The following is a 15,968-nucleotide window of genomic DNA, read 5'->3' as shown; positions in this document are numbered from 1 at the left end:
CGAAGCTTCGACCTGTTATGTCTTATCCGTTCATCGGGAAGCTCCAGTCTGTTCACCGCCACTTCCATCCACTCCAAGAAGATCCGTCCGACGCTCCATCGCTCCATAGCTCCAGTTGACCGACCCATTGTTCTCCGTTACGCAGATGCGATCGTTCCATCTATCGGCAACTCCCTAGTTCTCAATTCTCCCTTTGCTTCGGTCATGCTCCGGTTTGATTTGGCTTCTCCATTCGTGAAGCACATCGTGCTCTCTGTTTTGTTATCAGTTTTCAATTTCCATTCACGAAGCATGCTGCTGTTTTTTTCTTCAATTTTGTTACCTTAAAGTTCAAGATCAATTTTGGTTCCACCACCCAGTTGCTCATCCGCCGCTGCCCTGAAGTTTACTTTAACATCTATGTTTTTTATTTGTTCATTCAATCGCTGACTTGTTTTCTTTTTGTGAGTAGATGGAGAAAAATGTAATTGTCTGTCCAATTAGCATGACTCTAATTATATTACAGGGGCAAATCAAATGAAAAGCTTCTTAATTGGATGGAAATTATGGCTTATTGTCACTGGCGATATTACCAAACCAACCAAACAAGACAAAGAAGATGATATATAACAAATTTATCAAACACCTTGAAGAATGGGACAACAAAAATCATCAGATTATCATCTGGTTTAATAACACATCAATCCCTACTATCCATATACAATTTGATGTTTTTGAAAATGCTAAGGAGTTATGGGATTTTTTGTCTACACGATTTAAATCTGTTGGATTAGCTCATTACTATCAGTTACACAGTAGTCTTGTCAATCTCAATCAAGAAGTTAGTCAATCTGTTAATGAATATCTAGCAGTGCTTCAACCTATATGGACTCAACTTGGTCAAGCTAAAATCAATAAAGATCATCTTTGTCTTATTAAAGTCCTTATGGGATTACGTCCAAAATATGAATTTGTCAAGGCTATCTTACTACACCGCAGTCTCTTGCCCTCATTGGATGCAGCTATCCAAGATATATTATTTGAAGAAAAATGTCTTGGCATCAATCTCTTCAAACATTTTGATGTTGTTCTTATAGGCACTTATTCACCGTCTAGAGCATCAAGCACATTTTGTACAAATTGTAAGCTCACTAGTCATAAATTTATTAATTTTCCTAAAATAGAATGCAAGTACTACCATAAGTCAGGTCATATTCTGGATAATTGTCCCATAAAACTGTCTCGACCTCGAAGCTATTCTACAAAAGCAAAGAACTTTACTAAACCCAGTACCTCCTCTGTTGTTGCTGCTACTTTAGATAATTCCACCTCCCCCCATTTTCAGATAAGTGATCTTCAAAGCCTATTAAATCAGTTAATTTCATCATCTTCCTCTGCACTTTCTGTCTCACCATGTAATCGATGGCTTCTTGACTCTACCTGTTGCAATCATATGACATCTAATTATTCTCTTCTGAACACTCCTAATCCTGCTAAATCTTTACCTCTAATTTATGCTACTGATGGCAATTGTATGAACATCTCTCACATTGGCACCACTAATACCCTCAGTTTGAGTCTTTCTCATACTTACTGTGTCCCAAACTTAACTTTTAATCTAGTGTTTGTTGGTCAACTGTGTAACCTTAGCTTAATTATTTCTTTTTCTCTCGATGGTTGTATGGTTCAGAATTCGTAGACGGGACATACGATTGGGATGGGTCGCAAAGTATGAAGATTGTTTGAGTTGTTATCACTTCAGGTTCCTCCTCCTTCATCCATTTCTCCTCCTATCATTGACTCCGATACATATCAGTGGCATCTTTGTCTTGGTCATGCTTCTCCTGAAAAACTTTATCATTTAATTTTCGTTAACAATTTAAATAACGTTATCAAGTTTGTCCCTTTTAATTGTTTAAATTGCAAACTTGCTAAGCAACCTGCTTTGTCTTTTTCTCAATCCACTTCTATATGTGATAAACCTTTTGATTTAATCCATTCTGACATTTGGTGTCCTGCCCCTACTACCACTGTCCATTGTTATCGCTATTATGTTTTATTCATTGATGATTTCTCTCGATTTACATAAATTTATTTTCTCAAACATCGCTCCGAATTATCTTGCATTTATATTAAGTTTGCTAACATGATTCACACTCAATTCTCTTGTCCTATCAAAACCCTCCGCACCGATAATGCCTTGAAGTATAAAGACTCCACTCTTCTATCTTTTCTCTCCCAATAGGGTACTCTTGTTCAACACTCCTGCCCTCACACCTCTCAACAAAATAGGCATGCTGAGTGTCACAATCGTAACCCTTCAAACACGATTGTGCGGCACTTGTTCTGCTCGGTCAACAAGTCAGCAGTTCAAAATTTGAAATCCACGAACAAACTCGTTGTATGATGTAGCCTCCCTTCACATTCTTGAGAAATTTTTTTTATAAAACGTGAGAGAGAAAATAAATTGTTGAAAACATCATAAAAGTGAGCATTAAAAACTATCAGTTGCAAAGAAAATGCTTAGTTTGCAAAGAGTGCGACAAGGCTCGACGGGAGTTGGACTACTCAGGCACCCCCTATAGTACATATTGAGATTTTGGCCTTGGCAGGCTTGCATATGAAAAAGCTGAAATGTCACACTATGGCTCGGTGACACGAAAACAAAAGAATTAGACTAAACTACTTTCAAGACATAAAGATAAAGCGATTTAAGGGTATTCGGACATACGGTCGTAGGTAAACAACACCTTGGACAAGTATGTCCTTGACATTCTCCCTCACTTAAACGGTTGACGTCCCTGTCAACTGGCGAAGCTTTAATTCTTCTATCTTCTGCATTCAGGCTTCTAGATCTTCGACACGTTTCCAACTAGTTTCCTCCACAGGAAGGTTCTTCCACTTTATCAGATACTCGTGGATCCTTCGTGTGGGTCTTCTGCCTCTTCTTACTCGCTCGGCCAGAATTTCTTCAACATCTTTGTCTTCTTTCTGACTAAGGTCGATAATTAGGCAAATTACGACATTCTGCTGCAGGTCTTCGGTGTCTTGATGGTAGGGTTTCAAGTTACTCACATGAATTACTGGGTAGATTTTCATCCATGTAGGTAACGCTACTCTGTAAGAAGCATTCCCTACCTTTTTTAGCACTTCTACTGGTTCTTCGTACTTCCTGATGAGACGCTGGTCTTTCCATCCTCGAAACCTGATTTGTTATGGTCGTAGTTTGATGAGTATCTGGTCTCCTGCTCGAAATTCAAGAGGTTGTCGCTTCTTATTCGCCCACTTCTTCATCCGCTTCGATGCCTTTTCTAAGTACGCTCGGGCGATGTCGTTTGTCTGTTTCCACTCCTTCGTGAAATTGAGGACTTAAGGGTTCTTCCAAACATAGGGATGATCAACAAGGTGTAGCAATATCGGTTGCCTCCCAGAAATAATCTCAAACGAGCTTCTCCCAATTCTGAACTTGTCTGAGCATTGAAACAGAATTGGGCTACGTCTAATAGCTGGACCCAATTCTTTTGCCTTGAGTTTACAAAATGGCGCAAGTATTCCTTGAGCATGCAGTTGAATCGCTCAGTCTGGCCGTCAGTCTGGGGGTGGTAGCTTGAGGATATGTTCAGACTCGTCCCCAAGAAGGAAAATAACTCCGTCCAGAAGGAGCCAATGAATCTATCATCCTTGTCACTCACTATACTTGTCGGGACTCCCCACAACTTAAAACATGCTTAAATAATAATTGAGTTGTCATTTCGACCGAACACTGCTTGGTGGTGGGGATGAAAGTGGCGTACTTTGAAAAATGATCAATGATAACCAAGATGGCCTCAAAGTCGCCACCTTGGGAAGATGGGTGATAAAGTCAATAAAAACACTCTCCCAAAGTCTTGTTGGAACTGGTAGAGGGTCGAGAAGTCCAGCAACCTTCACTTTTTATACTTTATCCTGTTGGTAGATGAGACACGTCTTTGTGTACTACATGACATCATTTCTCATATTCGGCCAAAAGTAGCCCTTCTTCAGCAAGGCGTACGTCTGTTGCCATCCGGGATGGCCAGCCCATAGAGTGTTGTGATGCTCATATAACAATTTCTCCCTTAAGTCCCCTGATTTAGGAACGTATAGCCGATTGCCCTTTGTCACTAACAAGTCTTCCTCGACCCAAAACTGTCGTGTTTTGCCCACCTTCACTAAATTCATGACATTCTAAGCAAGATGATCTTTCTGTAGGAACTCTCTCAAGGTGTCTCTAACTGACCCACCAATCTCACTCCCTCGGAGGTGAGCTATCAGGCATATAGCTGCATGTTCTTGTTTCTGACTTAGGGCATCAGCAGCCTGGTTGCTTGACCCCTTCTTATGTTCAAATTCGAAGTTGAACTCGACCAGAAATTCATGCCATCTTGCTTGCTTCGAAGTCAACTTTGGCTGGGTAAAGAAGTGGCAAGTTGCACTGTTGTCCGTCTTCACTACAAATGACGAACCTAGTAGGTATTGTCTCCAGACCCTCAAACAATGTACTACTGCAAGCATTTCTTTTTCGGACACGGTATATCTCTTTTCGATTGCATTCAGCTTTCGATTTTCGTATGCGATCAAGTGCTCATTCTACAAGAGCACAGCCCCCAACACGTAATCAGACGCATCTATCTCAACCTCGAAAGGTTTGGTCACATCCGCAATCCTCAAAAGTGGGCCCTCCATCATGGCTTGTTTCAGGCCGTCGAAGGCGACTTGACACTTGGGGTCCCAACTCCAATGAACCTCTTTTTGCAGTAGTTCGGTCAGTGGGCTTGCTCGCTTGGAGAATCCCTCGACAAATCGACAGTAGTAATTTGCTAACCCGAGGAAGGAGCATAACTTCGAGACTGATTTCGGTACTCTTCAGTCGCGTATTACAGCAATCTTCCCTTCTTTCATCCCAATTCGACCACACTCTATCACATGGCCCAAGAAGTTTATCCGCTCTTGTGCAAAGGAACATTTTTCTCTTTTGACATACAGTTGGTTCTCCTTCAATTTCTGAAAAACCTTATGCAGGTGTTCTCTATGTTCCTCCATGGTCGTACTATAAACCACTATATCATCCAGGTAGACCACTACAAATTTTTCGAGATATTCATGGAAGACCTGGTTCATCAACATACAAAAGGTTGCAGAGGCATTGGTAAGACAAATGGCATTTATGAGGAACTCAAACGCACCATATCGGGTGACACAGGTTGTCTTCGACTCATCTCCCTCTACAATTCTCACTTGGTAGTATCCCGATCGCAAGTCCAACTTCGAAAAACACTTCGCCCCATGTAAGCGATCAAACAAGTCAGTAATTATGGGAAGTGGATACTTGTTGCAAACCGTGAGCTTATTCAAGGCACGATAATCGATACACAATCGTAAACTCCCATCCTTCTTCTTCTGGAAAAGAATTGGGGCTCCATACGGAGCTTTTACTGGCCTAATGAATCCTACATTCAATAACTCATCTAACTGTTTCTGAAGTTCAGCTAACTCTGGAGGCGTCATACAATAAGCGTTCTTCGCAGGCGGTTTTGCCCCTGGTACTAACTCGATCTCATGATCAATCATTCTTCGAGGTGGCAAAAACTTGGGCAAACTGTCGGACATCACATCACGATACTTCTCTAACGCGCACAAAATCTCCTTAGGGACTGTCTCCCCTAAGTTCTTCGACAAATTGAGTGGGATGGTCATAAACGTTGGTTCATCTCGAGGGAGACCCTTCTTTAATTGCATGGCCGAAATCATTTCAATCCATCTGGCTGGCGAAGGTCGGTCTGTACAACAGAGGGAGTAGATCCAGTGATCACCAAGCATTTGGCCAAAGGCATTGGGATCACCTGATGTTCGAGTAGAAACTCTATTCCCAGTACCACATCAAAGTCATCCATTTTTACCACCACAAAATCTATGAGGCCACTCCATCCTCCCAACCTTATCATCGTTCGTTTCACTAGTCCGATGATAGGTAGGGCAGCAGAATTCACAGCTTCCATTCTTTCTGCATCCTTCTCCCAATGGAGATTCAAACGCTTAGCTTCTGCTTCCGTTATGAAATTGTGGGTGGCACCGGAATCAACCATAGTGCTTTTGGTTGGCTTCTGGTTGATCCAGGTGTCAACGTACATTAGACCCCTTTCCAGTGGTGTGTTCGTCTGCCCCCACCTTCTTCTAGAGAGAGGACAAAAATTTCAAGGCCCCCATTCGAGGGTTATCAACTTCTTTCGTCTGATCTACTTCCCTCTCGATTTGACCTAGTCGGTCATCTCAGTCTGAGGCTAAAGACGCCTGGAATGCATTGAAAGCAGTTTTGTTCGGGCATTCTCTAGCCAAGTATGGTCCCTGACATATGAAACAACTGAAAGGACGATTGGACACATTCTGGTTACCCGATCCTCGCCAGCTGTTTCTAGTATTCGATTGGTAGGACGTACGGTCTCCATTAAAGTGTTTGTCCCCTCCCGCAGTTTTGGGAGAACTTAGGCGGTTATTCTTATTTCTCTCAAACGAGGAACTTGGATGACGTCTCACATCTTGGGAATCGTTAGCTTGGTCAAACAGCCGCTCGACCGCAACGTACGCTGATGTGAGGTCTTGAACTCTTTGTTCATATAACTTTGTCTTTGCCCACGGCTTCAACCCTTCGACGAAACAGAAAACTTTGTCTTTCTCGGACATGTCACGTATGTCTAACATCAGCCCCGCAAATTGTTTCACATACTCCCGAATATTACCGGTGTATTTCAACTCGTGTAACTTTCGTCGAGCCAAGATCTCAACATTTTCGGGAAATAACTGTGAGCGGAGTTCTCCCTTCAAAGCGTCCCAAGTATCTATCGTACAACGTCCCTCTTGCATGTCAGCATATTGGGACCTCCACCATAACTTGACATCCTCAGACAAATGCATCATCGCCAACGTAACTTTGGCTTCCTCTGTAACCGTGTTCGTGGCCTTGAAGTACTTCTCAAGGTCAAAAATATAATTTTTCAGGGCCTTTGCATCTCTTGCCCCACAGAAGGGCTTTGGTTCCGAAATCTTCACTCTACTAATCGGAATTGCTTCTTCAGCTGGAGCTTGGTTTGCCATTGCTCGCATTGTGAGGTTCAGTCTCGCATTCACATCTTCGATTTCATTTCTGACGACGTTGAGAGTAGCTCAAAAATCCTCTGACATGCCATTTATCATCTCCAAAAGTGTCTTTTGAGAGCTATCTAGCTCATGGACACGCTCCTCAATGTGGGCAATAGAGCCCATCGAACTATCCCCACGTTCGTGGCTACCAGTTCTTCCAACGTTTCCTTCTAGAGTGTCGACTCTTGCCAACAACTCTTGTATCGGTAATCCTTCAATACGGCCAGCTACCACATCGATCATGTCAGTTTTCTCGACAAACTCTTCAAGATGGGACTCCAAGAAGCGGATGAAGTCGAGAACTTCAACTAGGTAGAGCATCATATCTGCTCTTCTAGCTCCACTAGTTGGTCCCTCTGGGCCTTGCCTGATGCATTCGTCGATGACATACTTCGGTCTTACTGTGAATTAGCTGATTTGGCTCTGATACCATTTGTCATAATTGTAACCCTTCAAACACGATTGTGCGGCACTTGTTCTGCTCGGTCAACAAGTCAGTCGTTCAAAATTCGAAATCTGCGGACAAACTCGCGGTATGATGTAGCCTCCCTTCACGTTCTTGAGAAAATTATTTTATAAAACGTGAGAGAGAAAATAAATTGTTGAAAACATCATAAAAGTGAGCATTAAAGACTGTCAGTTGCAAAGAAAATGCTTAGTTTGCAAAGAGTGCGACAAGGCTCGGCGGGGGTTGGACTACTCAAGTACCCCCTATAGTACATATTGAGATTTTTGGCCTTGGCAGGCTTGTATATGAAAAAACCAAAATGTCACATTGTGGCTCGACGATACAAAAACGAAAGAATTAGACTAAACTACTCTAAGACATAAAGATAAAGCGATTTAGGGGTATTCGGGCATACGGCCATAGGTAAACAACACCTTGGACAAGTATGCCCTTGACACTGAGCGCAAACATCGCCATATTCTTGACTCAGTACGTGCCCTCCTTCTTTCTGCCACATGTCCTAAGAAATTTTTGGGTGAAGTAGCTCTTACATTCGTCTATACCATCAATTGTCTTCCTTTCTCTGTTCTTCAGAACATCTCTTCATTCAAAAAACTATATGGTACTCCTCCCAACTACTCTAACCTTTAAGTCTTTAGTTGTGCTTGCTTTGTTTTCCTGCATCCTCATGAACACACTAAACTTGAACCACGTGCTCGCCTCTGTTGTTTTTTTTGCTATGACACATAACATAAAGGTTTTAATTGTTGGGATCCTCTTTCCAACAGACTTCGTATATCTCGTCATGTCACATTTTGGGAGCACACTATGTTCTCTCACTTGTCCTTCCACTCCTACTTCTCTTGTCTTCAACCTTTCTTCACTAATACATTTGTTGAACTTTTTTCTCTCTCTGAGTCCACTCCTGATATCGCGCTTGCTTAATCTACACCTATTCCTGCAAACTCGAACTAGTCATCCGTCTCTGATGATGGTTCTGAACCTACTCCAAACATCCCTCTTCGTCATTCTACTCGGGTAAGGGAACCTCGTATTCATCTTCAAGATTATCATTGTCATTTTTCACTATTATTTCCCTTGTTGAACCTACCTTTTATCAAGAGGCTAGTACTGACCCTTTATGGTAGAAAGCAACGATTGATGAATTACAAGCTCTTGAAAAGATGCACACTTGAGATTATATTGACTTACCTCCTGGTAAAAGACCCATTGGCTGCAAGTGGATCTACAAAATCAAGACTCACTCTGATGGTACTATTGAGTGTTATAAAGCTCATATTGTTGCAAAAGGATATTTGAAAGAATATGGTATTGACTATGAAGAAACATTGACTTCTATGGCTCGGATGATGTCTGTTCGAAGTTTGTTAGCTATTGCTACTGCCAAGCAATGGCCTCTTCTTCAGATGAATGTCAAAAATAATTTCCTTAATGGGACTCTTTCTGAAGAAGTCTATATGAAGCCACCTTCTGGTACTTCTCCTCCTCCTCACAAGGTATGCCTCCTGCGTCGAGCATTATATGATCTGAAACAGGCTCGATGGGCTCGATTTGCCACATTTAGCTCCACCATCACTCAACTTAGTTTTTCTTCTAGCCCTCATGACACTACGCTCTTTACTCGCCACACACCCTAAGGTATTGTTCTTCTTCTTTTCTATGTTGATGACATGATTATTACTGGTAATGATCCATAGGCCATATCCGATCTCCAACATTATCTTGGTCAACATTTTGAGATGAAAGACCTTGGGTCTCTCAACTACTTTCTTGGCCTTGAAGTCTCTCGACACTCAAACGGGTATTTATTATCTCAAGAAAAATATGTCTCAGATCTTTTAGTCTGCTCAAGAATCACTAACTCCAACACAGCTTCAACGCCATTAGATCCCAATGTTCATTTGACCCCTTATGATGGTGTTCCTTTTGAAGATGTGAGTTGGTATCGACAACATGTTGGCGGCCTCATCTATCTAACAGTGAGTCTTCCAGACATTGCATATGTTGTTCATATTGTCAGTCATTTTACAATTGCTCCTAGAACCATTCATTTTACTGTTGTGTTGTTGTTCCAGACACATGACCGAAAATATATCCTTCTTTTCTGAATTAAAAGAATGTGCATCTAGACTCGTTACCTTTAGGGATGGTACAAAAGAAAGAATCCTTGCAAAAGGAAATATGGAGAAATATAATTTACCATGTCTAAATGATGTGCGATATGTCGAAGGGCTCAAAGACAATATAATTAGTGTCAGCTAACTTTGTGATTAAGGTTACATTGTAAATTTCAATAAAGATAATTGCATAGTGACTGGTGCAGATAAAAGAGTTATTATGAGTGGTTGTAGCCAGGCTGATAATATTACCATTGGGTATTAAACAATACTGATGTATGTCACTCAATCAAAGAAGATCAAACTCGACTATGGCATAGGAAACTTGGACATGCTAGCCTAAGTAATATTGATAAAGTTATAAAGAATGAGACTGTTATAGGAATTCCAAATATTGACTCAAACAACAAGTTCTTTTGTGGTGACTGTTAACTAGGAAAGCAAATCAAGGCATCTCACAAAAGTATGAAGGAGTGTTATACAAACAGAGTTCTAAAACTGTTACACATGGATCTAATGAACCTCATGCAAACTGAGAGCTTTGGAGGGAGAAAAATATGTGTTTATTGTTGTGGATGATTTCTCTCGCTTCACTTGGATAAGAATTCTCAGAGAAAAATCAGATACTGCCAAAGTTTGCATAAGTTTATGCTTGAGCCTGCAGGATGAACAAGGAAAGAATATTGTTCGAATCAAGAGTGATCATGGGAAGGAATTAGAGAATGAAGAACTGGATAATTTCTGTGAAGCAAAAGGGATTCATAATGAATACTAAGCACCTTTGACACCGCAGTAGAACTCGAGTTATGCTTCATACCAAATGTCTTTCAATCGAATTACTACTTATTCTTGTTCTACTATAACTTTGTATGAGTTATGGAATGGCAAAAAACCTAACGTTAAGTATTTTCATGTATTTGGAAGTACTTGTTATATTTTTACTGATAGGGAGTACTATAGAAAATGGGATGCTAAATCAAATCAAGGGATTTTTCTAGGATATTCTCATAATAGTCGTGCTTACAGAGTATTCAATAATAGAACAAGAGTAGTTATGGAGACAATAAATGTGGTAGAGAATGATAATGAGCAGACATTATATAGACAAACAGATGATGATAATGATTTACCAACTAAACCATCTGTTGCACCTAGGTTAGTTGTTGTTGATGTTCCTACAGTTGATACAAGTGTTAATAGCTATTATGATAGCTCTAAATTAACTCATAAGGAAGTAATGGTTGATGCGAGCGAAATTGCTCTATCTTCACATGTCCAAAAGAATCATCCATCGATTTCCATAATTAGAGATCCCTCAGCTGGGATTATTACCAAAAAAAAAGGACAAAATTGATTATGCAAAGATGATTGCTAATATTTTCTACATTTCATCTATCCAGCCTACATCAATAAATGAAGCTCTCAAAGATGAATTCTGGATAAATGCAATGCATGAAGAAATATTGCAATTCAAATGAAACAATCTATGGATTTTGGTTCCTAAACTTGAGGAAGCAAACATTATATGAAATAAATGGATATTTAAAAATAAAACAGATGAGAAAGGATATGTAACAAGAAACAAAGCCAGATTGGTTGCACAAGGTTATTCTCAGGTGGAAAGAGTGAATTTTGATGAAACCTTCGCACATGTAGCTAGACTTGAAGTTATTCACCATCTACTCACCATATCATGTGTCGTAAGTTTAAACTGTATCAGATGGTTGTTAAAAGTGCCTTTCTAAATGGGTACTTGAACGAAGAAGTATATGTAGCTCAACCTAAGGGTTTTATGGATCTGGTGTATCCTCAGCATGTGTATAAACTAAATAAAGCCCTATATGGACTAAAGCAAGGACCCAGAGCATGGTATGAACGACTCACGATTTATCTTGGTCATAAAGGATACTCTAAAGGAGTCGCTGATAAGACGTTATTTATGAATAAATCTGACAAAGACTTGATAGTTGTGCAAATATATGTAGATTATATCATATTCAGAGGAATTCCAGAGGAACTTGTTAAAAATTTTATTGATATTATGCAATCAGAATTCGAAATGAGTATGGTTGAAGAAATGTCAAATGGAGAAATTGGATTCAATCTTAGGGTGCGTTTGGATTGGTTTTTAAAGTGTTTAATTTTTAAAAGAATTCATTTTAAAATAAATTGATGTGTTTGGCATTCATTTGAAATAATTTTTGGAAAAATGAGATTATGAAATAAATCATTTTAGAGAAAACACATGCAACCAAATTTTAGAACAAAATTTTATTTTATGTTTAATGAGAAATCCCTTCCAAATATCTATTTTTCTTCCTTTATTTTTTTCTATTCCTTTTTACTATCTATTTTTTACTCTGTTGTTCTTTTTGTTTTTTTTTTTCTATTTTTAAATACTTTGAATATCTTTTTTCAATGTATATGAACACACATTTAAATATAGAGATTAGCAAATGCTTCTCTCGGTCAAATCTATTTCAACTTAACATCTGTAAAAGAAATCATGAGGACGTTAATGAAGAACATGATCATTCGGTTCATGAAATAAAGATGAATGAAAAATGTGATCGAATTGCACATCTTTTTGTCTAATTGATATTATATTGTCTCAAAAAAAATTATTTACCTTATTTATATTTTGTTGACGGAAATCAAAAAATTTTTATGATTATATATTTACATTTCAAGATATTTGTGCTTTTAAATTTGAGTTTTTCAAAAAACATTAATACAAAAAATTAAATTAATGTTTAGTTTCAAGTAACTAAAAAGTTAATAATTTTAAGATAACGTACAATTAATTTTAAAATATATTTATGAAAAAAGATTCCTAAATATAAGCCAAAGAAAACACAATTTTGTATATAAAAATTTATAAAGAGGTCAAACCAAACATGTGAGTATTTAAATTTTAAACTCATTTTACAAGAAATATTTTTTCAAAAATGTATTCTTAAAAAAACATTTTTTTTCATAGGCAATCCAAACGGACCCTTACATATCCTTTGTTCAATACTCGATCCTTATTAATGGTAAGCCAAAAGGCAAAACAAACCAAATAGAGGCATAAGGCAAGGAGACCCCATCTCTCCATTCATTTTTGGCATTGCCATGGACTACCTTAGCAGAATTCTCCAGCACTTGGAACAAATAAACAAAAATCAAAGGTATTGCTATAGATGACTTTAATCTCACTCACCTCCTCTTTGCAAATGATATCCTTCTCTTTGTTGAGGACAATGACGAATACATAAGAAATCTGCAATTTGCTATAGATCTTTTTGAAAGTGTTGCTGGTCTCAATATCAATTGATTAAAAGCCACTATTTCTCCGGTCAATATCTCCAAAGAGATAGCTGATTTGGTAGTCAATAACTAGGGTTTAATACTCAATTTCTCTCTATATCTTACCTTTGTATGTCTCTTAGGGGAAAGCCTCGATGTCTATCCTTTTGAGACAACATAACTGAAAAGATTCAGAAAAAAAACTTAGCAATTGGAAATATGCACAAATCTCTAAAGTTGGCAAAATCACCTTCATCGGTCACCCTTACTGTTCATAACTCTATTTATGATGATGTTGTTTCCTTTTCTCATTTAACTTTGTGGAAATCAAATATCCCTAAAAAATGCAAGTTCTTCATTTGGGATGCGTTGCACAAGGATATTCTTACCATGGAGATGATCCAACATAGACTCAAGAATCTTTCTCTCAACCCAAATTGGTGTGTTATGTGCAAGAATGACAATGAGACCTCTGACCACCTATTCTTCTCTTGCTCTATGGCACAAACTTTATGAAACAAGGTGGATACCCTCACTGGATGGTCTAATCATTATCATTGCCTCAAAAGACCTATGTGAACACATGTTCTATTAATATCAAAAACCAAAGAGGGATTATTTGCTACAATTTGCTAGTGGCAACAATTTTGGCTATTTGGCTGGAAAGAAACAAGAGACTCTTCAACAACAACCAATCTAGCATTGCCAATATTTGGGATGACATTTTTAACCTCACTGGATCGTGGTCTTCTAACAGAAATCTTTTCAATAATTTCTCTTTTTCTAATATTGCTCTAAATATTATTGCTTTCTGTTGATCTTTTCCTTAAGCTTATCTCCAGCTCTTTTTGTATTGGACTATGTATCTCCCTTGCACTTTATTGAATATCTATCGAGGATGGTGAGGGTGCATGCTATAGAGGTGCCCACTTAATGGGATACTTGGGTACACCTACTAACATAACTATACCATTTTCTAAAAAAATATATTAGACACAAAATAAAAGAATTTTCAAATCCTTATTAGCATTTCTAAAAACTTCAAAACAAATAAACATCAACAATAAGTTGAGCTATTTAGGCACATTTTGATTTACTACATACAAAAAGTGTTTTTAAAAAAATAATTTTATTTAAATTTTTAGGGATGTTTGGGACAAAAAGTGGGTTATTATAGTCTAAGCTATTATAGTTTGATTAGATTAGTTGGTGTTTGGGTGTAGATTAATTTAGTTATAATAGTAAGGTTTAGTTTAAATAGTAAACATTGTAGCAAAGAATAAAAAAGTGATGAATGCCAAATAATAAAAACTGTAGCAAATAGTAAATATTGTTACAAATTGAGAGTTTTGAAATAGTATGGACTATAGTTGATAATTGAGACTCTTAAATAGTATATATTTACTATAGCATGAGAGAGGGCTATTATAGTCTTGAAAATTTTTTGTCCCAAACAATCCCTTAAGTATATAAGGAGATATTTTGAGTGTTGGTCAAATATTTCTATTTTTTTCAAAATGTCTTATTTTTTAAATTAAAAAAATTAGTCAAAACACATCCTAAAGTTGAAAATAACTATGACTATTTTTATGTTTTTCATTGCACAACCACACATTTTGAACCATGGCTTAATTAATTTGAGATTTAATTTCTAAATTATTTCCAAGCAATTGACTGCGAAAGTATGCAATGCAACTTATTTTCATTGAATCACTTTGTCTTCAAACTAAATAAAAAAAAAAATCATATATTTATATACAAAAATCAAATAAAAGTTTTATCATCAAATAAAAGATTTGGTAAAGCAAAATAATAATAATAATAATAATAATAATAATAATAATAATAATAATAATAATAAAACCTTTATGATAAAAATAAAAGGATAACAAATTTTTCGGGGAAAAAAAAAACAAACTTCTATTCACTAAAATATTTAAAAATTTTAAATGATTAAAGATTTTCCTGAAGGAATTAAGAGAATAAAAGGGCCCCTAGTAAATAAAATCCATAAACTTCCCCCTCGTTATTCTCCGCGAACTTTTTATCTTCTAAAAGAAATATCATGTCATCCCCTGCCTATATTGCCGCTTCTCCAATGCCAATGAACGGTATCGAAGCCCTTTTTGATGACTATGATGTTGTGGCAGCCATATGTTTCGCCATTATAGTCTACTTCATCTCCTTCACTCTCTACTTCAAAACCGGAAATAATGATTATCAATCTGATCAATCCGACGTTGGGACGGTCGAAGAATTGCCAGCGTTTCGAGAGCGGGTGGTTCGAGATCAGCAGGAGATTGTACAGATTGAGGCAATGGTTTTCAGTTACAGGGAAGCTAAGAGAAGTGAGAATGATGATGATGATGATGATGATGATTATGAATGTGTGATTTGCTTGAATAAATTCGAAGATGCCCAAAAGTGCCGATGGATGAAAAAGTGTGGTCATATATTTCATCGTAGCTGTATCGATCGGTGGCTCAAGACGGAGCGAGAATGTCCGCTTTGCCGAACCTGCGTTTGCGTCGTCGTCAAACCATAATATATATATTTTCTTTCATTTGTATGAGATTAATTATCAAACTTTGGATTTCATTTTGTCACTTTTTACTTAAAAAGTTGAAGAACAATATATACTAATTATTTCATTATACATCTAGTTTGTTCATTAGAGAAAACAAGTTATGTTTTTAATAAAATTAAATAAAATTTTGATTTTACTATTAGACTTCAAAAATTGGAAATTTTGTGTTTTCAATGAGATTTTTCTGCGAGCTAAGGTAAGTTTTGTAATATATATTTGGGGGTTTTTAAAATAACAAAGGAGCCATATATTTAAATCTAAAGGTCTTTTAAAAAATATAATAAAATATTTACGTCTATGCCCACAATGGAAAATATCAATTTATTTTTTCAATTGATGTTTAGATTTGTCATCGTCTTCAAATTTAAACTTT

General features: G+C 37.4%; 1 protein-coding gene across 1 annotated transcript; it reads left to right on the top strand.

The window, feature by feature from the left end:
- Positions 1 to 15,073: 15,073 nt before the first annotated feature.
- Positions 15,074 to 15,553, top strand: LOC103497236 (RING-H2 finger protein ATL66-like). The gene has a single exon (XM_008459349.2). It carries the CDS (start codon positions 15,074 to 15,076, stop codon positions 15,551 to 15,553), a length of 480 nt encoding a protein of 159 aa, XP_008457571.2.
- The last annotated feature ends 415 nt before the right edge of the window (positions 15,554 to 15,968 follow it).

This window comes from Cucumis melo, chromosome 12 (genome assembly GCF_025177605.1).
Source record: "Cucumis melo cultivar AY chromosome 12, USDA_Cmelo_AY_1.0, whole genome shotgun sequence".
Taxonomy (NCBI): domain Eukaryota; kingdom Viridiplantae; phylum Streptophyta; class Magnoliopsida; order Cucurbitales; family Cucurbitaceae; genus Cucumis; species Cucumis melo.
Note: the sequence above shows the minus strand (reverse complement) of the source record. Positions and strands in the feature narration are given on the sequence as shown.